The sequence below is a fragment of the Bos javanicus genome, chromosome 13 (assembly GCF_032452875.1).
Source record: "Bos javanicus breed banteng chromosome 13, ARS-OSU_banteng_1.0, whole genome shotgun sequence".
NCBI classification, from domain to species: domain Eukaryota; kingdom Metazoa; phylum Chordata; class Mammalia; order Artiodactyla; family Bovidae; genus Bos; species Bos javanicus.
Window position 1 is genome coordinate 65749489 of NC_083880.1, and position 26602 is coordinate 65776090.

Here is a 26602-nt window from a genome sequence, read left to right on the forward strand (position 1 = left end):
CAACAGAAGGCAGAAAACACAGTCAGTTTCCCCGTGTGGACTCCCCCATCTGCAGCAAATTCAGTTCACAGTGACAGCAGCGCATGTGCAGCCTCCTGGTTGCCATAAAACTAAAATGGTTCTCATCAACAGGCTTCAGAGGCAACGACGTCAGTAAAAGGGGAGTCTTTAGTGATGGGGTTACACTTTGGCAGGCTTCCCGTGAAGATGAAGGAAAAGAGTCTGGTTTCCTAGTAAAGCTTGTAACTTGTCTCCCTACCTAAGGAGAGCAGGGAGAGCTTGTGGGAAGAGAGAAAACATGGATCAGAGTCTGAGAATACATTCACAATCCACACGGGAGGTACCTGGGAGGCAAGGAGCTAGAGGCCAACTCTGACAGGAGCCAGTGTGCTCAGGACAAGGAAGCAAAGAAAGGATGAAGACAAGAACAAAGATACAGATGGGTCAAGAACGAAAGATCTGAAATCTAACAAGGAAGAAAGGCAGTGTCAGTGAAGAAGGGAAACAGATAAAACGCAGTTCCTCATACACTGGTCTATCTTAGGAAACTGCTAACAGGATAAAGGACAAATCACTGAATTGTTTAAAAAGTAGGACATAGTCAAAAGATCCAAGAAGAATTCACAAGCATCTAAGAGGAGACTATATCATAGTAAGGTTGGATTGCCAAAAAAAAAAAAATCAATGGTAATGACTCAGAGGCATTTCTGTAATATTTCAGATGCCAGAGGTGCAAGAGTATGACATAAGAGTATAAAAAGGGTAAATGAGTGATGTCTTTGGGAGAAAAAAAAACCTTCTGACTCATAAAGTAAAAGCTCCTCCCAAGCCTCATTACCCTCATTATTCAGAAACTGTTATATCCATCCACCCTCCAGAAGGCGTGGAGCTATAATGATAAAAAAGCTTTGGATAAAGCACCTTATCCAAAGCTGCCCCTTCAGAGAAGATCGAGGTCTCTGATGCCAAGGGAGTACTAAGCAATCCCCTCTCTCGTCAACAAGATCCTCTTAGAAACAGTTCTGTGTCCCACCACTCGCACTGCTGGCAGGACAGAACAGCGGTTAAAAGCACAGCCCAGCGCGGTAAAGAAAAAGCAACAACAAAAGCCACCCAAAGAAACAAACTGTCCTCCCCTGAGAGGAACTAGCGGAGGCAGCTGGGATGATGCACAGCACTCTTTAATACGGCAGCTAATAGCCACAGCTGCCAATTTAAACTAAAATTTAAAATTCAGTCTCACTGTCACATTAGCTGCATTTCAGGTGCTCAGCACACACATGTGGCCAGTGGCTACTGTATTACTGGGCCGTGCAGACACAGAACATTTCCTTTGACTGCAGAAACTTCTAGTGGACAGGGCCGATCTAGAGAGCTTTTGAGGGAATAAGATTATGGATGAGCAGCTCTTATCTCTCTACAGGTGGCAGTAAAGTCACAACAGATTACCAATCAGAGAGACTACTGATGACACTGAGAAGAGAAGAGAGTGGTGGAGACAGCTAGTCTGAGGTATTAGTCCCAGAATGAAACCAAGTTCACAAAATAAAGTTTGATGCAGTCACAGCAAGGAGAAACAACTACAATGCCATGCAGAAAGCACATTCCCAAGGAATGCTGCCACTGGTAAGAAGGATCAATAGTGTTCCATGGCCCCACTGGCCCCACACAACTGCTGAGAACTCCTTCCGAGAAGTCATTGTACTTAAGTTCTAGTTTGACTGTGAGAAGCAGAAGGGAGGGTCGTTCTCATGGACGAGGGTAGATTGTTGTAGTAGGATATAAATGACCAGCCAGTGAGCCCCAGTCCGATTCAACTTGCACCCTCCACCACATTCAGCAGGGGGCCAGGGGTAAGTCAGGTACTTGATGGATATTTATAAAAGGAATAAGCCAATGTAATAAAATTAAATACAAGTTTCTGTTAAGATTTTGGGTCAAAAACAACAGAAAAATTCCACTGCATCCCAGTCATTAAATAAAAACATAGACTACAAAATAGTCGTCAAAGTTTGACCTCAACTACATTAAAATATGCACCAAAAGAGACTAGAAGAAAAACACCAAAACATTAACAATAGCAACTATTTCAGAATAGAAAGATTATGGGCGATTACACTTTTCTTGAAACTTTTCTACAATAAGCATGTACTTCACTTTTTGCAATGGAAAAATAAAAAAGATTTGGTGTGGAATAAAAAATATGTAACTTAGTATTTTGTAAAATATGATTTAAAGATTCATTTAATCTTTTGAGGAATAATCTATAATGATATCAAAACAGACCGTATTAGAGCTTCAATCTTACTGGGCTCCCAGAGATTCCCTTAAGAGATTATTTAGAAAGCTTAGGGAGTATCCCTCCAGTCTGAACTAAAATCTTGGTCCTGGAACACAGACACACAAATTCTGATGAGCAATTTGAGAAGCAGCTGTCGCCGTATGCATGAATTCCTTTCTTCACTATCTTGTGATCACAGTCAAGAAGCATTTTGTGAGGCTGAAGCTTGAGATGAGCACAAAGGGAAATGCCAAAAAGTAGAAAGATGCAATTCTCTCCTGAAACCAAATGATATTTGTTGAGAACCTAGCAAGAACACGGTTGCACATTCTTTATGCAATGTTCACCTCTCAAAGAAAAGATACTAGTAATCAGAGGAAGACTAACACTTGTTTTCTTGGCTTTTTTTTTTTTTTTTAAAGATGTCAAATCCTCTTGGAGTCTGGCTTCAGGCTTCATGAGTGATCAAGCATCTTGGAGAAAGGATATGACTGGGTCAGTCTGACCATGTTTGGTGCCCAGACTTTCTGAGCCAAGATCATTAGCTGGTCCCCAAATGATCTGAGTGTGGTCAACCAAAGCCAGATTCTCTGAACTCATTAAAAATTCAATACTGCTCACTAGATAGATTCTGGAAGGGGAAAGACTTCCCTGGGACACTTCCCTGGGGATTTATTTGTCTCTGATATTTGTAGCGCAGGGTTCCACTCCAACAAAACTTTCAGAAGTTTCAGGCTCTGGGTGCTTTCTTTTTATTTTCTGTCCCATTTGAATATAGCATTAATTCCATGTTCAGAGAGATTTTTGCACTAAGCAGACTTAAGCTGCAGAAAGGGATTCAAGATAATAAATGAAAACAATAGAATAATGTAGGGGAAGAGGGAAAAAAAGGAAACATCAAGGAAAAAGAGAAATCATAACTGAAAGTTGCAGTCAAGGTAGAAGCCAGCTAAGGGGCATGTTTCTTGGTGGAGACTCTAGGCCAAGTGAAGAAGGTAAATGAAGGAGCTCAAGAAAGTAAATTTTAAAAAAGTAATTCTCAGTTCAAGCCTGGAGAATAGGCAAAAAGCAACTGAGAATCTATCAGTGTATGAAGAGAAGTATGAGAGAAAGGGGGAAGGCAAGGAGAAAAATTTAAAAATCAAGTAACTGCTGGACAGTTATAGAAATATAACTGGACAGAAGAGAAACATAATTTCCCACTATGAGATCTGGTCAAGATCAGCATATAGTTTCAAAAGACAGAAAGCAACAGATAGAACAGAAAGACAGACCTTAGAACCAACTACCAACAGGAGGAGATTTGGGGCAAATCTGTGTGTTTGGTGACCTTGATGTGGGGTGCAGTGTCTGACTCACTACTCTATTCCCAGTTCTGGCACTTAGTAAAGGCAATAAACATCATTCTGGAAGATATGAGCATCTCAAAATAGAGATACTCAATCTGAGTAAGATATGAATACCAAAGAGGAAGAGTGACACGCAACTGATGAGCTTGGAACTAAAGGACAGTTGTTAAAACAGGAAAAGTTTTAGAAACAAGCAGATTAAAGACTGTCAAAGAGAACAAAATATGGCATGTCTACTAAAAAAAAAAAAAAGGACAATAACTCTTACCAACAGAAAGTAGAAACATGGGAAACTGTACAAGAAATGTATTAACAGCACTTCATAAATATTCTTTAATGAAAATATCAACAAGTCTGTGTTGCTGTTGTTTTCAAAGAGACCTTGGAGGGTGTGGGGTTGGAGGGAAGTTCAGGAAGGAGGGGCTCTATGTTTATTTATGGCTGATTCAGGTTGCTGTATGGCAGAAATCAACACATTGTAGAGCAATTATCCTCCAATTAAAAATAAATTAAAGACCAAACAAAACAACCTCTGCCTGTCTGTGCTGCCCTGGAGATGACTAAAATGCTCATCCCTGGGTTCTTCCTGCTCTTCCTCTTATAATATCCTCCCTACCTCCTATATCCAGTCACCAGTAGAGGGTCTACCTCACTTTCTACTGTAACAACCAAAACAAATTAATAACTTATTCGTTCCCCACACTGAATATTTATTCCCCTTCTTGGTAGGTCCTCAGTTCTGCTGAAGCCAACTGTGGTCTCCTATTTATTTTCTCAAGTCTGGTCTTTGGCATCCATAGGCTCAGCAGTATCTGAACTAAGGGTAGGTAAAGGAAGATAGGGAAAATGAAGCACAAATCAGGGAGCCCTCCTGCTTATACAGCTCTGTGGAGGTGGGGGGAAGGGGTTGGAACAACCAGCTAACAAGAGGCTGCAGGTGGTGGGAAGAACCTGGGACCCCTGACCCAGACTGAAGTCAACATCTGTGGGGTCCGGTCCTGGCTTCACCACCTCACTAGACACCAGCAATGGACAAGTCATATAATTTCTCTGAGCCTCATCTGTAAAATGGAGTTAAAAATACCTTTAACTACTTCCTTCACAAGAAGTTAGGAGATTCAAATTAGATAGTACTTGTGAAAATGCTCTGAAAATGGTTAAATGCTATTAAAAAAAATCATTTCATATAATTCTGTCTCAAAAAAAAAACACACACACACAGAAGTGCTGGCAGGTGCTTCTTTTCATCACTGGAGCCAAAACAAGCATGGCAAAATTACCCACTTCTTCACAATTCTGAGCCATAGACAAAATCACAGGCATACTAAAATTAAATGGGAAAAGTACCAACAAATGACAAGAAAAAAGTTAACATAAGTCTCGCTTAAAGCTATTTTGAGAATGCTTCCTTATAGTCAGCTCAGGATAAATTTCTGCATTTCAGGCTGGGTCCAGACTCCCTTTAGCTCCCTGAAACCTGGAAGGGCACAACAATATCTCTAAGAATGTATCTAGGAAGAGAATGGACAGAAAGATGATGTGAAATGATATAAATCTCTAGGTTTCTGCTTACAGAGAGAGGGCAAGCCTCAGAGGTGATGCCAAAACTTCTACAGGGTGAACACAGTGGAAAGGCCTCAGGCTGTGGAGTAGGAAAGGTTTGGGTTTCAGTCCTGGCTTTGCCACTTCCTGACTGGGCAAGCCTTATAGTCAGATTTTCATCTACTAAGTGAGGAAGACTATCTATTTCAAAGGAATGTTCTGATGATTAAAAGAAAGAAGGTATGTAAAGCACTCAACAAATAACAGCAGGATAGGCTATTAGGCAAAAATAAAACCTCCATGAAAACTAAAAACGTTAAGACTTTCTTTGCTATTCAAGTCTGAAAGCTTATACCCTACCAGCAGTGGTTCTCAACTAGGGAGACTCTGACCCCCAGGAGACATCTGATATTGTCTGGGGACAAGTTTGGTTGTCATGACTTGAAGATGCTACTGGCATCTAGTGGGTAGAGAGGCCAGGGATGCTGTTAAACACCCTACAATGAATAGGGCAGCCTCCCACAACAAAACATTTAGAGTGCCAAGAGCAAGAAACCCTGTCCTACAGCACGTGCTCTTGGGTACACAATCTGAGTAAGCTGCTTCACCTTTCTCAGCCCTCGTCTCCTCATCAGCAATATGAGAATAAATCGATCTGTGTGTCCTAAATCACCAAGACTTTGGGAGGATCAAATGAAATAATGGATGAGAAGCACTACCGTCATTACACCCTTCAAAACGTATGCAAAAGCACCCGCTTATTGGGCGAAGGCAGAGCACTGATATACTGGGGAGTGGGGGTGGAATGGGGTAGAAGGCTTTGTTTGAGAATGACACCATCTGAGGAGGGCCTACTGCCAATCTACTTCTATAAAGCTTGGCTGGAGCAGGGGGAATGCTCATGAATAGTGATGGGCTAGGAGCACTTCCCAGGGCGAGAGAGGCACGAGATGGAGCGTGGGAAGTGGGTAGGAACAGCACGGGCACATCAAAGAAGAGCCACCAGATGTTAGGAAGTGAGACAATGCCTGGTATCTTAGACTGCTCAGGCTGCGTGAATGGCTTTTACAACAAAAATTTATCTTCTCACAGTTCTGGAGCCTGGAAGTCCAAGATCAAGGTTCCAGCAGGGTTTTGTTTTAGGTGAGAGCTCCCTTCTTGGCTTGCAGACGGCTGCCATCCATGTTTCCTCATCTGTCCAGGGGTGGAGGTAGAGGGTGTATCTCTCTCTCCCTCTCCCTCACTCTTCTTATAAGGCCATCAATTCTATCAGATTAGGGCTCTACCACATGACCTCATTTAACCTTAGTCACCTCCTTAAAGCCCTTATCTCCAGTATAGTCACATAGGAGGCTAGTGCTTCAACATATGAATTTTAGGGGAGCAGACATAATTCTGTTCATAGCATTCGGGCACACATCAGACACAGCCAGGGAATCACTATAGCCTCAGAGATGAGGACCCAAACATTAATCCAACGCTTTTCTGTGGTTACAGTCACCAAATCTTTCTTTTCCAGCTGCCTTCTCTATGAGACATCCAGGCAATTAACTCCTGGAGTTCTTCATGTAGCTGCCTCAGGCATCCTGTGGATTTCCAAGGTCAGGAAAGACTCCTCTTCTTACCTGGGCCCCAATCCTCAAATGTCTGAGATTCATCAGGTCATAGGCTTCCAACGCTGGCTAGTCAGAATCACTTTAGGCATGGTTCTCAATTTTTGGATGCTTTTGTAAACGTTCACCCCAGATCAATTCAATCATAATCTCTGGAGGTAAGACCTAGGCATCAGTTATTTTTAAATCTCCCCAAGTAATTGCAATAAGCAGCCAAGGCTGAGGACCACTGATCCGAGAGGTGTGCGTGCCCTGTCCCCATCCCCTCCGATTCCAATTTAGTTGTTCTAGAGTGGGGACCCAGGAATCTGTATTTTTAAACAAGTTCCTAGCTGACTTTGGTGACCACTCAGGTTTAGGATATGTTTCTAGTTCCTGAAGCTAAACTGCCTACCCGCACCTGCCTTGTAACTATTCATTTCTGTGGCTGTACGTAAGCATTACAGATGTAGATTCTACTTCCTTCCTCCTCTTCATGGCCCATCATTTGGGTACAGCCCTTCATATGCACCAAAATTCAGTGCTTAACAGAGAGTTTTCTGAAAACATGAAGGGAAGCAACAAAAGAAACAAAAAAGGGTTTAAAAAGTGTGCAGCTTGCCAAGGGGGAGAGCAAGAGATCTGGTGAAGGATAAAGGAAGGGGCGGGAATAGGGGTAGAGATGAGGTCACAGGGACAAGAATGGGGTTGAAGGGTTTCAATAGCAAATTAGTGAACACAGTAAGTCAATAGCCCTAGAAGCTGTAGGTGAAGGGCCCTGCCTTGGGCAAAAAAAGATTAACAAGCAACAGCATCTTCTGGTATAGCCCCCGTTGGCATCCTGACCCTACCCAACTTTACCTTTTCCATCAATACTTCCCCAGGAAAGGATGCCATGAGCTCATCCACACCAAGCTAGAAGAGTAATTTAATAGGGGACAATGACAATACATCAAAAGAACAGGGCCTAAAAGAAGGAATTTCACACACTTACTGAATGGAGAGGGAGAAGAGAGAAGATAAACCTTTCTTAGCTTTTTGGTAACTCTTATCATCACAGCACTCTTTACCTGCTGAATCCTGGTGACTATTAACTATGACGCTCACTGTGTGTTCTCTGACATGAACAGAAAGATGAGGTATATCACCAACATCCAGGCACCCCTGATGAAAACCTCAACGCAGACAGAGAGGTCACATCACAGACAAGCCTTACGGAGAGCACTGCAACCTGTGTGCATTACCAGCCATGGATGCTAAGTTTTCCTTATAGAAACTGAAAGTCATGATTCCTGGATTCTAAATCAAACCCCACTCATACTTTCCACTTAACAACTCTATCTGTAGAACAGGACATGTCAAGGATAATTTGTCTGAATTTGGCTGGTGGAAACAAAAGTAGGAAGAAAGAGAGGCAAGACATCAAGAAGGTTAAGAAATATATTTTTTAAAGTTTTCTCCCCACAGAAAGTCAAGATAAATATGTTTTTAGTTACTATTCAGATAATACAGAAAACAAACTAACCACAGAAGAAAGGACTTACATATATTTTAGTGACAACAGCAGTCTTTACCTTATCATTTAGAAGTGGTTTGATCTCTGTGAGTTGAACATCCTGAAGTTCATCCATGAGGCCAGATGAATAGAGGATTCTCAAGAATAAATCAGTAACTCTGAAACAGAAGTGGAGAAAAAGGCTTAAAACTAGGAGTTGGAAACATAATGGTCACACTACATCCATTCATTCAAATATTAAGAGCTTAGCGTGTGTCAGGCACTGCTCAGGGTGCTGAAGACACAGTAAACTAGATACTTATGGCAAACAGACTCTAACGTGGCCTCTGTGATCTCTGTACCTCTTGGCATACACACCCAAGCATAACCCCCCAACACACTTATCTGGTTAGGGTTAGGCTTGCTTTTAACCATTAGAATATGGCAAAAGTGATGGAAAGTACCTGAGTATCTGCATATGATTACATTACATGATATTTTAACATCTGTCTTGCAAAGAGACAGAGTTCCCCTGATAGCTTTAAAGAAGCAGGTTGTAAATGTGTTGTCCTCCTCTGAAAAAAAAAAGCAGCAAGCTGGCATGCTGTAAGACAGCCATGTGGCAAGAAACAGCCTGCAGCCAAAACAGCAAGAAACTGGGACCTTCAGTCCAACCATGTGCAAGGAACTGAAGGCTGTCAACAAGCACGTGGGCCTGGAAGTGGATCCTTCCCCAGCTGCACCTTGCCCTGACCAGCGCCTTGACTACAGCCTTGCAGAGGAGCCAGTCAGCCCATGCTGGAGTCCCAACTCCCTGAAACTGAGATAATAAATGTGTGTTATAAACTACGAAGTTTGCAGTAATATTTTTATGCAGCAACAGATAATTAATACAATAGTCTGCCCACATGGAGAATTCATTTCAGTTACTGGAGATGTATAAGTAAGAGAACAACATGCTCGGGGCTACAATTTAGAAAGCAACAGTTTAGAAGGTGGATTAAGGGACAATAAAAAGTGAAGGTTAATGCTGTAGCCTAACATAAACAGAGAGATGAACCGAGGCTACACTCACTAGCCTTCACTTGGGGAATCACAACAGTAGACGCAGAGTATGGTAGGCAGCCTCCACAAAGGCCTCCAATGAGCCTGCTCCCCAGTTCCTGACCCCAGACCATGAGACATAATAAATAACTTTGTTTTGGAGTGATTAGTTACATAGTGAGAAATAACTAAGACCGAAAGGGAGAAGTTAGGGAAAGATGTGGAGTAGAGAGGCACAGATTCCATCCTACTGTACAGGAAGCCATGGGGAGAGATTACAAATACTGGATACAAGTGGTTCCCATCCAGACTTCAAAGGTCTAGGCTTCATCTCTTCTGCCTTGGCCTTGCAGGAAAAATGCTAATTCAATGATTTGGGAATTCAGACATTCAACAACCATTTATTGAGTTCCCACTGTGCAAAGCATATGGACAACAGAAATAGGGTCCCTGCCTTCTACAAGTTTATTAGCAGAGATGACCACTATCTATAAAGTTACCTACAAAATGAGAAATAAAAGGGCCAGAGGAGTTCAAAGGAGGAGCAATTCCTTCTGATTGGTGGGAATCATTCACAATATATTAGTTCATTAATCCATTTTTCTGTTTTTCCCTCCAGAAATAGGATGTATGGCTTTGACTTGGCTATGGAGAGGGTCTGTGTTCCACGTTACCTCTTAGGTATTAATGACCAATACACCAAAATGAATCCTGCTTTCAACTATGCCTACATTTGTTGTTGCTGTTCAGTTGCCCAGTTGTATCTGATCCTTTGTGACTCCATGGACTATAGCACACCAGTCCTTCACTATCTCCCGGGGTTTGCTCAAACTCACGTCCATTGAGTCGATGATGCCATCCAACCATCTCATCCTGTTGTCCCCTTCTCCTAATACCCTCCATCCTTCCCAGCATCAGGGTCTTTTCCAATGAGTCAGCTCTTTGCATCAGGTGGCCAAAGTATTGGAGCTTCAGCTTCCCCAGCATCAGTCCTTCCAATGAACTATCCAGGGCTGACTTCCTTTAGGCTAACAAAAGCTCTTCTACCATTACTCTGAAGAACCCTGAGGGTGCCAATGGGGGCCACTGCTCAAACCATGGATCGCACACGCCAACCGTGAGGACCCCAACATTTGTGTCACTGCAAGAGCACAAGCCCGGTATTTGCGGGTCTTTTCTCAGACCCCAGGTACCCTATACCCTTGACTGAGCTACTGAATGCCCAGAATTTATTTTATTTTCATATCAGTCACACTTCCAAAGGGGATGAGATGGCTTGAACTTTTTATCACAAATTTCAAACAGCATCTAACATTTCTCTCTTCTACAGTCCCCACATCAACCCACTTAGCGCCCCAAATATTGGCCCAACTGGAATCTACTCATTGAATTTTTTAAATAAACTTTTATTTATTTATTTGGCTGCACCAGGTCTTAGGTGAGGCATGTGGGATCTAGTTTCCTGACCTGGGATTGAACCCAGGCCCCCTGCATTGGGAGCACGGTCTTAAGAACCCAGTGGACTACCAGGAAAGTCCCTTCACAGTGTTTATTAACCACACAATGAACTGTGGCCTCTTTTCATTTGGACTCCACTATTTGTCAGTAATTTAAAATGACAATTTTAAAGTTCTTCTTCCTATTATAAAATATGGGCCCGTTTTAGAAAATATGGAAACCACAGGGTAACCAAAAGATATTTTATTCACAGTCCTTCCTTCTAGAAACAATCACTGTTAATATTTCAGTCTATTTCCATTCCCCCCCCAAACACATAAAATGGTGATATTCTGAAACTTTTCCAACCCTGCTTTATTCACTACTTTAATTCACTCATTTGAAAGCAGGGCACTGCAAGGTGTGAATCATTCAAATGTGACTCCACTGGGGAGCCTGTCAAGGAGCCTCAGGGACAGAGGGAAGCCTGAGGTGCCTCCAAAGTGACGCATTCATCTAGTGTTCCCGAGCAAGTTTTAAAGATAAAGAAAGATGCAGTTTGTGCCAGGACAAACACTAAAACAAGGGCGCAATTAAATGAGAAGGCTGTCCTTATCAGCTGGGCCCAATGCAGTCAATGGAGGACGGTGTGACTTCGGAACTGGCAACAGGACAGCAGGTGTTCACCTTCCGCATGACAGGGAACCCAACGTCTTCTTCCAGAGATCGGATTTTTGCTCACTGTCTTGAGCCCTTGCCAATGAGCAGTTTTATAACTCCTATAAGAAAATTAACATCACATGGTGGAAAACTCCATCTCCAGATCCCTCTGCTACACAGACTGGCTCCCTCCTGGGGATCAAAGGGCTGCAGTGCCTTCATCTGCACAAATGATATGGCTGCCAGATCCCAACCTGATACTAAGGGCTATTAATATTTTTAAAAGGCTAGTGGAGATTTTATAAATGTAATAGATAAGAACTCTTTTCCAGTTTCATGAGATAGGGGGAAGAGTGACAAGTAAAAAAAAAAACAGCCATCCTCAGCCTAAGTAAGTGAGCCTTGTATCAAAAGGCTAAAAAGGAAAAGGGGAAAAGTGTAATTCCTACTCTGTGCCAGAAATTATAGTCTAAGGACCTTATGTTAATCCTCCTCATCCCAGGAGTTATGTTTAATACCCCTCCCGGGTAGACATCTTCATTTCTTACTTTATAGGCAGGAAAAACTTAAGCTAAGAGAAGTTAAGTGGCTTTCCTAATATCCATATCTAAGTGGGTAACAATGCAAGGATTTAAAAATTTGACTCTTCTAGTCATAGAAAGAGCCTATAAGCATATCAGATATGACCCAGGCGGGCCCGACCTAACTGAGTGGCACTGGGCAAAGCATTTTTCCTTTCTGGACCTGTTTCCCCATCTGTCAAGAGAAGAGGTTGAGTCGGATAACATTTTCTCCCCCATTTAGGACTGACGTTCTGTGACCCAAAGTTAGTTAGTGTTAATCGCTCGGTAGTGTCTGACTCTTTGCAACCCCATGGACTGCAGCCCGGCAGGCTCCTCTGTCCATGGAATTCTCCAGGCAAGAATACTAGAGTGGGCTGCCATTCCCTTCTCCAGGGGATCTTCCTGACCCAGGGACTGAACCCAGGTCTCCTGCATTGCAGGCAGGTTCTTTACCACTAAGCCACCAAGGAAGCCATCTGTGACCCAAAAGCCCCCTATAAATGTAGCACTTTACATTACTCCCCAGGGTAAGCACCTATCCTCCACCTCACAAGGCTCTTACTAAAATCCTAAGAGGTCACCCAGTTATCAACTTATTGAGATTCACTGATTAGCTGAAGTTCACTCAGCAAATCAGTGGGAGGGTGCACTTGGCCTGATTCCAGGCACAGGAGGGTCTCAGGCTTTTAGCACACCCCACGTTATGTTTTTTTTTTTTTTTTCAGTCACAAAAAGCTCACTGAGATTTCCAGTGCTTAAAAACACTGCTCTGTTACTTTAAATGAAGACAACAAGGGACTATACATAGTACTGGCTTTCTAAAACTACAAGCTGTCGTATTTCCCAGCTTTTCTCCATGACCAAGGTAATTTGTCTGGCCTTTGTCACGCTTTGCCAGAAACGAACTGACAGCAGGCTACTAGTTTGTATTCTAGAAGCAGAGTCAGTCACTTTGGTTTTGGCAAGATTGCAGACAGATAATCAGAACAGAATGAAGGCAGCAAATAGAGGAGGCACTCTCAGGAGACTGAGCTGGGAAGGGTCAGCTGGAGCTGGTGCTGGAGTAGTGATGACTGGAAAGCGGTAGGAAGTGGCCAGAGGACTGGCTGGGAAGCTAGTGGTGCTCCTATAGCAAGCTGACCCACATCCTCTCTTCCTACCTATAAACTACTGGCTGAGTCATGATTACAGCACTTCACAAAGCACCTTCACGTCTAACATCTCACTGGATTATCACAACGGCACTGGGAATAAAACACTGGGGCACTGAATCACTTCTATTCCAGAGATGAGGAAACCCAGACTTGAAGAGGTGAAATGGAACGAACAAAAAACACAACTGATAAATCCAACAGCTCTAACCGAAACCCAGTTTTCTTCTGATCCCAAACGCTCACTCTGTGCCCTGTACCATACTTCCTCCCAGGTCATCACAGATGAAAAGACGTGGGTTGGTAAAAAAGGAAAAGAAATTCAGCTGACTCCCTCACCGTGCTCTTATCTCTGGTCCTAAATTACACTGTGCAGTTAAGATCTGGGCACAGGCTCGAGGATTAAACGTTAATATGAAGTTAATAACAAGAAAGCCCAGATTTGGAACTAGAGTCTGCCTTCACCCATTAGTTCAATTGAGTAGAGGAGATTAAGTCTGTAAATAAATCACTACAGTTCAAGACGGGATAAACATGAGACTACAAACTGGACAAACTCTGAGGCATTTTCTCAGCCTCAGTTGTTGTTGTTGTTTGGTCATTAAGTCATGTCTGACTCTTTATGACCCCATGAACTGCAGTCTACCAGGCTCCTCTGTCCATGGAATCCTCCAGCGAGAACACTGGAGTGGGTTGCCATTTCCTTTTCCAGGGGATCTTCCCAGATAAGGGTTAGAACTCGTGTCTCCTGTGCTGGCAGGCGGATGCTTTACCACTAAGCCAGGAGGGAAGCCCCTCAGGAGGTCCCTCAGGAGGGAGGCTAACCTCAGTACTGATATTTTGAGCCAAATAATTCTTCATCATGGGGGCTGTCCTGTACATCACACAACGTTTAGTAGCACCCCAGGCCTCTACCCACTAAATGCTATCAGCACCCTCCTCCAACAGTTGACACAAACAAAAATACCTCCAGATATTGCTCAATGTCCTCTGGGGGGCAAAATCAACCCCAGCTGAGAACCACTGCTCTAAGGGTTACAGAGGTTTAAGGCAAAGGTCAGTTAATGCAAGTTGTGGGTGCTGAGGAAAAGTATCATGGAGGAGGTAATATTTGAACTGGACCTTGAAGAATAGATAAAATTCCTACAGGTGAGGATGAGAGAATAAAAAGAAGGAAGTCCAGAAAGGGAGAACATAAAAGCAAGATGAGAAAGCAGTGCTGAAAAATGCTCTAATTCGGCAAGAAGAGGAGCTTGCTATTGGGGATAAAATGTCCACTGGAGTCACATCATGGATAGCTGTTTATCAACTAACAGTTACAAGATACACATACACAGTAAGAAGTAGCCAACAATACAGGATACTAAACAGATTAGTATTAATAATTTGTGAGTCAAACCAGTGGTGTTTTCCTATGTCCCACCTACCCAGGAGGACAGAACATTGCCTGAGTATCATCTCTTACATTGCCTCTAGTGTGCATTACATTTAGTCAGCGTTAAACGAAGCTTGGGGCTTCCCAGATGGCACAGTGGTAAACGATTTGTCTGCCAATGCAGAAGATGCAGGTTCGATCCCTGGGTCGGGAAAATCCCATAGAGTAGGAAATGGCAGCCCACTCCAGGATTCCTGCCTGGGAAATACCTGGGCAGAGGAGCTGGGAGGGATACAGTCCATGGGGTCGAAAAGAGTCGGACGTGACTGAGCAAACTGAGCACACAGCAAACCACGCTTGGAACCAGAGCAGAGGTGGGAGAAATAACTAGGGACCGAGATGGTCAGGAGGTTCCCAAAGGAGTTACAGAGTGCTGGGCCTTGAAAGGACAGGTTCTGCATGGCTGGAAGGGAGGAGAGGACATTCCAGGTGAGGACATCTGAGTTGGGAGAGGAATAAATGTACACAACATATCCAAGAGACAGCAGAAAGAGCAACATAGCTGGGAAAGAAGACAAGGCTGGTCAGAACACTGAGCACATGAATCAGACTTCACTGTGTGGACAACCACACTTCACTGTGCTTCCCGAGAAGCAAAATAACAGTCTTTTAAAATGTGGCATCCTGTCCAACAGTTCTCTTAGCTGCACATTAGAAAGACTTAGGAAGCTTTTGAAGGTCAATACCAGGCCCCAACCCTAAGGATCCAACTTAATTGAGCTAATATAGGGCCCAGTATGGTTTTTAACATGCAGTTAAAGCTGAGAACCACTGGTCTACAGATACGCCTAGAAATTGAAGTGATTTGCCTAAATTCATGTATTCAGCTGGGTGTGGGGCTGGGACTGGCTGGCGTCTGAATTCCTATTCCAGGCTCTGAAAGATATCACAGAGTCCTGGGCTAAATTCCATACTTCAGTCTTTAAGAAGCATAATCTGATGACTTGGCTCTCAAGTTTTGCCAGGGTTAAAGCCTGAATTAATCTAATCATAAAACTATTGACTTAAGCATCCTCTCAAGTGTCTACGGTAATGGATGCTGGATTCATTGCTGTCTCCTGAGGGCCCTTAGGAAAAGAAAGGGTCTCAGGAGACTCCCCAGAAAGCCAGATAAACAAGCCAAACCACCCTCTGTGGAAGAAACAATGGCTTTTTAAAATGCAGCTAGCTCACTGAGCTTGTGCACCACATAAAGGAAAGTCTGGGTTACTCTTTATCAGAAAAATACTCTGAGAGATGCTATGCCATAAGCAAAGGTGGGGGATGGGGGAGTGATCAAAGCCGCTTGAAGCATCCTTGCAGAACCTCATTTTTACAGTAAAAATCTCTACCAGGCCTCAGCCCTGGATGAGGGCTATCCACACACCTTGTGTTTTTCTGAAAGGAAAAGAACGGCACCCCTCACAACAGGCCCACTCCTGTTGTGTCACTCCTGGATTCTGGCAGCAGGTGGTGAACAGGAGGTTTGCAGAGACTGCCAAGCTGGGAATCTGAGTCTGCCTGTATAATCACCAGATTAATTCCAGGGTATCAGTACAGATAACTTTTTTAGAACAAAGCAACACACATCTTGGGGTGTTCTTTTTCACCTCACACACCCATCAACCAGTTGATCCCCTCTAATGAGGGGATCACACTGAAGTAACTCTAGAAGAAGCACTACCCTCTGGCTTCAGCTCTTGAAGGATGCAGCTCAGGACACTAGGAAAGCTACTGCTGGCAAAGTGCTGGTATTTGCTCTTGGGATGGGTTCCAGGTTCCCGCCAGCTCTAAGACAGAATCCCGGAAAACAATTTGTTCTTTAAGACAGCCTGAGTGGAGGTAAAGGACAAACAAGAGACCTAAGAGGCAGTCCTTAAAACTCAAACTAACTTCATGCTCATAATATATTGATCACTTATTCCAGATACCATAATATGCACTTTATTTGTCCATTCATTATTTCCTTATATTTCCTGACACACTTATAAGATAGTACATTAGTAATCCTTCCCATTTTACAGATGAAGAAACTGAGGTGGGGAGAGGTTTTGTAATATGCCAAAGGTCACACAGCCAGCAAGTGGCACAGAAAGGATCTGAACCTGAGCAGCCTGCAGTTAGAGCTTTGGCCGGCCTCTATAAATGACTTTTTCCAGTTGATCCCAACTGATCATTAATTCTTCTACTTATTCGTTTCAGGTTTGGCTACTGGGACCTACCAGGATCTTAATGATCAAAGAATTTTGAAAACTGAGAACCATCCAACAAAATTTAGGTATTATTATCATCACCATTATTATTAATGAACAGGGGAGGCCTGTACCTATCTGAGGATATTTGAAAAGCAATTACCCTTGGACTGTCTAGTCACCCAAAGTTACATTCCAGGCAACATCCTGGTTAAAACCATGTCCTGACAGAAAGGTTTAAAAGAATCAACATCTTTAGGACTTCTCTGGTGGTCCAGGGTCTAAGATTCTGTGCTTCCAATGCCTGGGTTAGGGCCCTAATCAGGGAACTAACTAGATCTCACAGCTGCAACTAAGACCTGGTGCAGCAAACCAAATTAAAAAAAAAAAGATACTGTAAAACTTATCAGATCAGATCAGATCAGTCACTCAGTCGTGTCCGACTCTTCGCGACCTCATGAATCACAGCACACCAGGCCTCCCTGTCCATCACCAACTCCCGGAGTTCACTCAGACTCACGTCCATCGAGTCAGTGATGCCATCCAGCCATCTCATCCTCTGTCGTCCCCTTCTCCTCCTGCCCCTAATCCCTCCCAGCATCAGGGTCTTTTCCAATGAGTCAACTCTTTGCATGAGGTAGCCAAAGTACTGACTGGAGTTTCAGCTTCAGCATCATTCCTTTCAAAGAAATCCCAGGACTGATCTCCTTCAGAATGGACTGGTTGGATCTCCTTGCAGTCCTAGGGACTCTTAAGCAACCAAAAGCACCTTCTAATAATTAGTAATAAAATCAAGTATGAAGAGTGGCTGTATCAGAAATTTATCCTTGGCCCAAATGAAAACTCGATTTGTAGACAGTGGGCATTTTTAGGTGGTAAAGGATTAACAAACAAATGGCAGAGCTAAACTTCCCTACTTGGGAAATTTATTTTCTTTTTCTATATTAAATCTCTGAGGAATATAAAAAGCAACTCCAGACAAAAAGTGGGGGAGAAAGCCTGCTCCACATCATGTTCTCTACCAAGTTTAATAACATGGCTTGATAGTTTTCTGAGTAGTGGTACCTAGAATTCAACTCAGAATGCAGTGAAGCCATATTTCTTCCAAAGCACATCCCACTGAGCCATGAAATATCCAACAACCATGGATATTTATTTCAGACTGATAATATGTCAAACTCTGTGATGCACTTTGGGAACATGACAGAATTCTGCATCACTGTAACATCTCTTCACTGAAGAGATAAGATCAAAAGACAAAATACCCAATTTTGTATGGCACTTAAAATATCCTTTGGTTCTGCTGACAGCCTAGTGGTTAGGAATCTGGGCTTTCACCGCAGTGGTCCAGGTTCAACCACTGGTTGGGGAGCTGAGACTCTGTGCAGCGCAGCGAAAAAAAACCAACAACAAAAAAAACAGTCTCCCATACACCTCAGTTATTTTCACATTAATAAGATGACAATTAATGGCAAAATTGTAGGTAAACTATAAATACAACAGAATTAGCACTGTGGTTAAAGAAAAAAAAAAATTCATTTACCAAAGAAAGCCCTGGTCAATATTCATATTAAGTCTAGGTTAAGTACCTCTGTGCTATTTTCAAGCAGTCTCTTAAAAAACAGAAAGTGGGGTTGGGGTAGAATGGTTTAAAAAGTTCTTTCAGAATAGATGACTGGATATCCAGGTCAGCAGTAAACCTAAATGTTATCAATCTGTGGACTTGAAAGTACTCAGAACACCCCTTCCTTTCATCATCTCTATTCAGCCTTGTCATTCCCCTCCCTCCCCCAGAACCTCTCATTTGCCCTTTCCTTGTCTTTCTGACTATCCTCACTTCTTGCCTGGATTTGTTCATTCACCATTTACCAAGTGTCTATTACCTGCCACATACAGAGCTAGACCCTTGCCCCTCATCTGAGGAAGTTCACGTGATACTCAGCAGAGCTGCTGTCTGCCCATCTCAATCACCAGACTGCAAGCTTTAGCAAAGGCTTTGTATTTCCAGAACCAGTAGCATCTGGCATACAGCAGACACTCTAAAAATGTCTGTTGTGTGACACTAGATTACTTTAGCAAGCTCTTTTTTAACTCCATAAATATTTTAGTACATATCTTCAAAAACAACTCTTACTTTTCTTTCCTTTTTAAAACACGAAAACAATATGTGCACAATGCAAAAATAGTACTGAAAGCTATAGAGTAAAAAGTGAATTCTCCAACCCTCTAAATCCCACTCCTAGAAATGACTACTATTACAGTTTGGAATGTATCTTTCCAGAACTTTCTTATGCTGGTATACAACACACACAGATATACTTTTTCTGGAACAAGTTCTTTGACAGTTTCTGACTCTAGTTTTTCAACCTTCTAATCCAGCCCAAGTTCTCAAAGTGCTGTCCCTGAATCAGGAGCATCAGCAGCATCTGGGAACTTGTTAGAAATACAAATTCTCAGGCCCCGCCCCAAACCTACTGAATCAGAAATTCTGGGGGTGGGGCCCCCACAATCTGTCTTAATAAACTTCAGGTAATTCTTATACACACTAACGGTCGACAACCATTGAACACACGCAAGTCACCCTGGTCAAGCCGGTTTTTTTTTTATTGTCTCTTAAATATTTTATTGTCAGGAGTGGCAACCGTGCTTTGGTTTTAAGTGTTAGGCGCTTAGTCGTGTCCAACTCTTTGCAATCTCATGGACTGTAGCCCAACAGCTTCCTCTGTCCATGGAATTCTCCAGGCAAGAACACTGGAGTGGATTGCCATTCCCATCTCCAGGGGATCTTCCCAACCCAGGGACCAAATCTAGGTCTTTCCCATTGCAGGCAGATTCTTTACCATGTGAGCCACCTACCATCCTACTTCAAAATGCGTTCCTTGTCCTGTTGATTAATTCTAACTGTACCAATCTGTCAGAGCCCAGAAAGGCCCTCGATCCTCCCCAAAGTGCTCTCTGTGTCAAAGCTCATACTGATCCCTCTTGACATACCTAGTCCCTCTATCACATAATTTAACAGGTATGCACTGTCTCCAACGTTAGAGACGGGTTCTTTAACTCTTTCCCAACAGACCACAAGCTCCCTGAAGATGTGAATTGTATTTCTTTCACCCCTTCCTCACCCCTGTTTCACAAATATTAAGAGCTGGGCTTCCCTGGTGGCTCAGACAGTAAAGAATTCATCTGCAAATGTGGGAGACCTGGGTTCAGTCTCTGGGTTGGGAAGATCCTCTGGAGGAGGGCATGGCAACCCACTCCAGTATTCTTGCCTGGAGAATCCCCATGGACAGAGGAGCCTGGCGGACCACAGTCCATGGGGTTGCAAAGAGTGGACACAACTGAGAGACTAAGCACACATACAAGGATGAATTCACTGAAATACTGATAAACTTTTAGTGGATAAAAAGTCTACATTCAAGCTGAAGCACCAGTTCTGTAACCCTGGCCTTGGACAAGCTCCCTTCTCAGGAAGACGTCTACAAAAGCAGCACAGCTGGATTCAATGACTTGCTGCTTCCTTTCAGCCCTGGGCAATGTATAATTTTATGAAATGTCCCACACTGGAATATCGTATTCCGTTATATTTGAGTATACCATTATACACATTGCTTTGCATATACTGCTATTGTGGCGATTTTTTAGACTTGAGTTATAGTTAGAAAATAGTATTTCCTAGTTAGCTAGTAAGCTCTTTAAACAAGAACTATGAGAATCTTACACCATACCCAGCACCATTCTTTAAGCATAACAGCTCAATCTATTTGCAGATTACTTGGGAAAAAATCTTTTAAATTAATTATTTATATAGAAAGCCTATGCAACCATCTACTGCCTCCCAAACAGCCCTTTGAATATTTATTGTTATAAGTACTATGAAGATTTATAGTAAAAATTGTGACTACTCTGATAACACTGGGGCAGTCAGCCACATAAGGCAAAAGAAGGTAAAACTGAAACTTACATGTATTTGTGCTAGTCACTCAGTCGTGTACAACTCTTTACAACCCCATGAACTCTAACCCTCCAGACTCCTCTGTTCATGGGATTCTCCCGGCAAGTATACTGGAGTGGGTTGCCAGTTCCCTCTCCTACATGTATTTAGGGACAGACTAAAAACCTATAAGCCTGAGGCTCCCTTAGGGCAACATGCAAATAAAAATTGCCCTGTACACTTAAGCGACATATACCAATTCCACTCTTGGGGATAAACAGCCTTCTTGACTTAGGACCTTTTTCTGCAAATTTTCAGACACAAGAGGTGGACTAGAGACCTCTGAGTGGTCAGTGATGACCAGAAGTTGAATCTAAAGAGAAAGCCAGCGAAAAGAAATTGAAGGGCAGAATGAAGGAACAGAAGGGCAGCAGGAAAACATCACTCTTTGAGTAATACAAAGGAACTGTGGAAATTCACTGATTCTTTCCCAGGGCCTACTGTGAGCCAAGCACTTGGGGCTGCAAAGATGCTCCCTGACCTCAACAGGCTAATAGTCCTAAGAATAAGACTGAAGCCTCTACCCTACCTATCTACCTACACACACACACACAAGCGCGCATGCACGCATGTATGTGTGTGTATATAATTCTAATTGGGAAAATCAAGCAAGGAAGGCTTCACAGAAAAGGTGGTAAGTTAATGGAGCTTTGAAGAATGCAGGAGAATTTGCTAAGGATTGGGGGGAAAAAAGACAGTTTGAGCTATTTATTGGGGGAGAAACATTCCCATATTTTTACAGCTGTTCCTTTGGGAACTTTAAAACAGCGAGGCTTCTTATATTCAACACTACTTTGTCAAGGATCTTTTTCTCTTTTTACTTCATCTTAAATGAGAGGTTCAAGCCCAGCACTGGAACAGAGCCAGAAAGCCCCAGGATAAGGGGAGTGCTCGCCAGATTTGTTCTTTCACCTCCAAATCCAACCGGCCCAGCTCTATCAGTCTTGACCTCCTGGCAGCCAGAAAAGGAAGGCTAATAATATCCTCTGGGGGCAAAATCTGGACCCAAGACAAGGCTTACCTCTGTTCTGCCAGTAAGCCACCGTCCCTGCTCCTAAACCAGGAGGCTTCCAGTTTACCTGTGACAGAGAGGCCAGCTCTGCAGGAAAAAAGCTGCATGAAAAGCAAAGAGGACGCATCTGATGGTGAAGCGCTGAGGTACTGAGATAATCTTAAAATGTTTACGAAGATCCCTGTCACACTTGCAAGCGCTGGGTGAACGTGAGCTCTTAATAACAATGCTATTACCATTAATACAGTTAACACCTCAATTGTACTTCATCAACAAGAAAATGCTGTTTTTGCAGCCTACTTTTATGACGTTGAATAATCTCAGGAGATGCTAGTGTATTTCAGACTTTTTTTTCCAAAGGGACAAAACCGCACTAGCCTGAGAGCCCCCGACCCTGAGTTCAAGAGCCACTCCAGCCTCAGGTCCGGCGCGTGACCTTGGGCAGGGAGCCTCACTGCTCGGTGCCTCAGTTTCCTCATCTGTAACCCGGGGCTAAGAAGCCGCTCCCTCGCATGGTCGCCGCGGGGTACAGCCAGAGGGTACTCTTGACTGCACCAGGACCCCACGGGTGCAAGGCGAGCTCTCGGCGCATCTTCCAGGTTCCCCACCCCCCTACCCGGCTCCCGGGCAGACGGGGTAGACGAACGTCCGACCCCGAGGCCCACCGAGCTCCGCCGACTGCAGAGCAGGAAAGGGGGTCGCGCCTGCGGTGGGTCCGGGGCCGAGGTGCTGGGCACCCAGAGGCTCGGCCGCGGCCGCCTGCACGCCATCGCCAGAGGGTTCGCCGTGAGCCCCGCCGCCCAGGTGAGTAGCGGCCGAAAGAGGCCGGGCTGCTCCGGGTCCCCAGGCGACGAGAGCGGAGGGCGCCCGAACCCCTGGAGGAGGCTGGCAGGGCTCACCCAAGCCCCGGTGCGCTGGGGTGGTGAGGCGGGGAAGAAGGCAAAGGGAACGACGACCCCACAGGCAGCACGGCGCGCCCCCAGTCAACCAGGCTGAGGCGCTCACACTCACCTGAAGCTCCGGCAACCGCCGTCAGCGCAGCAGCTGCGGCGGCGGCGGCGGGAGTTGGGCGGGGAAGGCTGTGCGGCCGCGCAGGCGCGCTGAGGACGCCAGGCAGCGCATGCGCACTGTGCCTGCCCGGCTGGGGAACTATGGAGACGATGGTTGAGTTGGCGCCATCTTCGGCATACAGTGATTTTTCTCTCATTGTTTGTGGTTTTAGCTTCCCTTGGCTAGCTCTAGTCTGAAAGTAATGAATGGAAAATAATTCATACGTTTTTATTTGCTGTACTGTTCTGAGTAATGTGTTGAAATCTCTGGTTTTGCTCCCTCCCACCAGGGTAAGTGAATTAGTCCTTTGTCCAGCATACCCACGCGGTATATGCTGCTTGCGCCCTTAGTCTTCTAGTCTCTGTCATCAGATGGTCTGGATACGGAAGTGTTTGTTTCAAGTAACTCTTACTTTGCTTGATAATGGCCCCAAAGTCCAAAAGTGGTATTGCTAGTGATGTGGAGAAGCCAGAGAAGCCATAAAGGGTGAAAGTTCTCAAATTAGTAAGAAAAAAAATAGGTATGCTGAGGTTGCTAAGCTCTATGGTAAGAATGAGTTTTCTGTGAGGGACTTCCCTGGTGGTCCAGTGGCTAAGAGTCTGAGCTCTCAATGCAAAGGTCCTGAGTTTGATCCCTGGTTGGTGAATTAGATTGCACATGTTGCAACCAAAACCTGGTGCCGCTAAATAAATAATTTTTTTTAATTGAATTTTCTGTAAAATTGCAGGAAAAAAAAATTGTACTAGCTTTTGAGTCACACTTCAAACTGCTAAAGTTAGGGCCACAGTGCATAAAGGGTGCTTAGTTAAGAATGAAATACACCTAAAACTATCACAGCCTTGTTAATAAACTATTCGTTGTTGTTCAGTCACTAAGTCTGTCCAACTCTTGTGACCCCAGGGGCTGCAGCACACCAGGTTTCCCTGTCCTTCACTACCTTATGGAGTTGGCTCAAATTCATGTCCATTGAGTCAGTGATAATATCTAGCCATCTCATTCTCTGCCACCCTCTTCTTTTGCCTTCAATCTTTCCCAGGATCAGGGTCTTTCCCAGTGAGTCGACTCTTCACATCAGGTGGCCAGAGTACTGAAGCATCAGCTTCAGTACCAGCCCTTCCAATGAATATTCAGGGTTGATTTCCCTTAGGGTTGACTGGTTGGATCTCCTTGCAGTCCAAGGGACTCTCAAAAGTCTTTTCCAGCATCACAGTTCAAAGGTATCAACTATTCCACTCAGCCTTCTTCACGGTCCAACTCTCACATCCGTACGTGACTACTGGAAAAACCGTAGCTTGGACTATACGGACCTTTGTCAGCAAAATGACGGCTTTGCTTTTATAGTAATAAACTATACTTCAATATAAACTTTTTTAAAAATGAAAAGGCATTTAATTTATGAAAGACACAAACAAAATACATATTCTGACTGACGTGTTGCCCCAGAAAGCACTGAATCTATTGTTAAACTAAAGTTCATGTGTCCCACTGTCAGTGAGGCCAAACAAACCAAAATGTTGGACTTTGGAGCAGAGAAAGATTGATTACAGGGCCAAGCAAGGATCAATCAACCTGGGCTCAAAAGACCCAAACTCCCCCATGGCTTTCAGGGAAGGAATTTTAAAGGCAAATTTTGGGGTGAGGGCTGCAGGATGCATAACTTTCTTCTGATTGATTGGTGGTAAGGTAACAGGGTGATGTTTCAACTGTCTGGTTCCAGTCAGTCTGGGGTATACTGCTGTCCTCATGCAATCACCATCTTCCACCGCATAGGGCTGGGGTTGGGGGTAGGTCTTAGTTTCTTTATAACAACTCAGATGGTTCTGTATATCCTTAAGGAGGAACAAGGGCTCTTTTATCACTGAACTATTGTTTCCTGGTTGCTTTTCTTTTCTTTCTGCATTGCTCTTTGGAACTCAAGAGGAGGCCTAGGAGACCAAAGCCTCTTTCTACACAAGAAATGGGACGTCGAAGGGCTTTGGTATGCAGGAGGGCCCCAGTGGCTCCTGCTTGGTTCCAAGCCATTACAAAGACTTCAGCAAGGGATCCCCTGAAGAGTGACACCAAGCTATTTACTGAAAGTAAGGGATGGTTGGGGGCTTCCCTGGTGGCTCAGATGGTAAAGAATCTGCCTACAATGCAAGAGACCTGGGTCTGACCTCTAGGTCAGGAAGATCACCCAGAGAAGGGAATGGCTATCCACTATTCCTGCCTGGTGAACTCCGTGGAGAGAGGAGCCTGGCGGGCTACAGTCTGTGGGATCACAAAGACCTGGACACAACTGAGCAACTGACACTGACCTAAGGGATGGTTACACAGATTCAGCAAGTTTGGACTGAAAAGTAGAAAAATTATTGGGGAGACTGTGTCTGCCAAATGATACCAAGCAGGACCCTGTGGGGGGTTCCTGGGAACAAAAGCCTTTCTTTGTCCCACATTTCTTTGTTGTTGTTGCTTTGGGTGCACCTCACAGCTTGCTGGGATGCAGAGATCTTAGTTCCCTGACCAGGAAATGAACCCAGCAGACCTGGCATGAGACTACCGAGTCCTAACCACTGGACCACCAGGGAATCCCCCCTCCCATTTCTTGATTACAAGAAATAGGCCTCATTCATTCCATGACCTTCTCGGAGTTGCAAAGGCAGGTTCAAACTGTTGCTAGGTAGAGACAAAAGGTCCGTAGTCAAAACTATGGTTTTTCCAGTAGTCATGTACCGATGTGAGAGTTGGACCATAAAGATGGCTGAGTGCTGAAAGATTGATGCTTTTGAACTGTGGTGTTGGAGAACTCTTCTCCAATTTCTCCATCTTGGACTGCAAGATCCAACCATTCAATCCTAAAGAAAATCAATCCTGAATATTCATTGGAAGGACTGATGCTGAAGCTGAAGCTCCAATGCTTTGGCTACCTGATGCAAAGAGCTGACTCATTGGGAAGGACCCTGATACTGGGAAAGACTGAAGGCAGGAGGAGAAGGGGACGACAGAGAACGAGATGGTTGGATGGCATCACTGACTCAATGGACATGAGCTTGAGCAAGCTCCGGGAATGGTGATGGACAGGGAAGCCTGGCACACTGCAGTCCATGGGGTCACAAACAGTTGGACAAAACTCAATGACTAAGTAACAATTAGAGAAGGGAGGGGATGCAGAAGCAAGGAACGGTCTAGAGAAACAATAGAGCAGCCTTGGGGCAGGTCTCAATATCTTTTGAGCTATTTTGCAGAAACCCCCACCAGATGGGAGAAATCCCAGACCAGTTGGAACCAGGTTGACGATGTTGACTTCCACTTCACCACCAACTAATCAGATTATCCATGAGCTACTTGATCACGTCCTCTTTGAATCATTACTATGAAATTTCTCACTACCTGCTCCAGCTTGGGACACACCGTTTTGAGGGCATTAATCCCCTTTGCCTGGCAAAGCAATAAAGCTATTCTTTCCTATTTCACCAAAACCTGTCCCTGAGAATTAATTTGGTGTCAGGGTACAGAGGCCAGATTTGGCTTCAGAAGCTGTTGCCACAGTTCCATCAGAGGTGAAGAATTTGATTGAAGAGGAAGGAAAGGATACCATCCAAAGCAAGTCTTCATGTGATGAAACTGGGCTCTTCTGGAAGAAGAGTCCCAACAGAACCAAATGCCATCCAGGAAGCTCTAGTTTTTTAATCACGAGCCACCCATTCTCCTTCCTTGGCCCTTTTGATAAACCTTTCTCTGCTCCAAACTTGTGTTTGAGTTTGTCTGGCCTCACTGTGTGTCAGGCACAAGAACTTGCAACAAATCTACCGTCATCAAAGTACAAAGGAAGCACTAGATCATAAAACCT

At 44.0% G+C, this 26602-nt stretch overlaps 1 protein-coding gene across 7 annotated transcripts in view; it reads right to left on the reverse strand.

The window, feature by feature from the left end:
* Window positions 1-22838, reverse strand: part of NDRG3 (NDRG family member 3) — a 63183-nt gene extending 40345 nt beyond the window's left edge. For 3 of the 7 annotated variants that reach the window (XM_061437501.1, XM_061437499.1, XM_061437498.1), the window contains exons 1-2: window positions 22735-22838; window positions 8339-8438 (exon numbers count right to left, since the gene is read on the reverse strand). In XM_061437501.1, the coding sequence (XP_061293485.1) occupies window positions 8339-8395 (57 nt within the window). In that variant the 5' untranslated portion in view covers window positions 8396-8438; window positions 22735-22838. Of the gene's footprint in view, window positions 1-8338; window positions 8439-21732; window positions 21846-22622 lie in introns of those variants that run through there. The other 4 variants (XM_061437496.1, XM_061437497.1, XM_061437495.1 and 1 more) reach the window with 2 other exon arrangements.
* Window positions 22839-26602: the final 3764 nt, after the last annotated feature.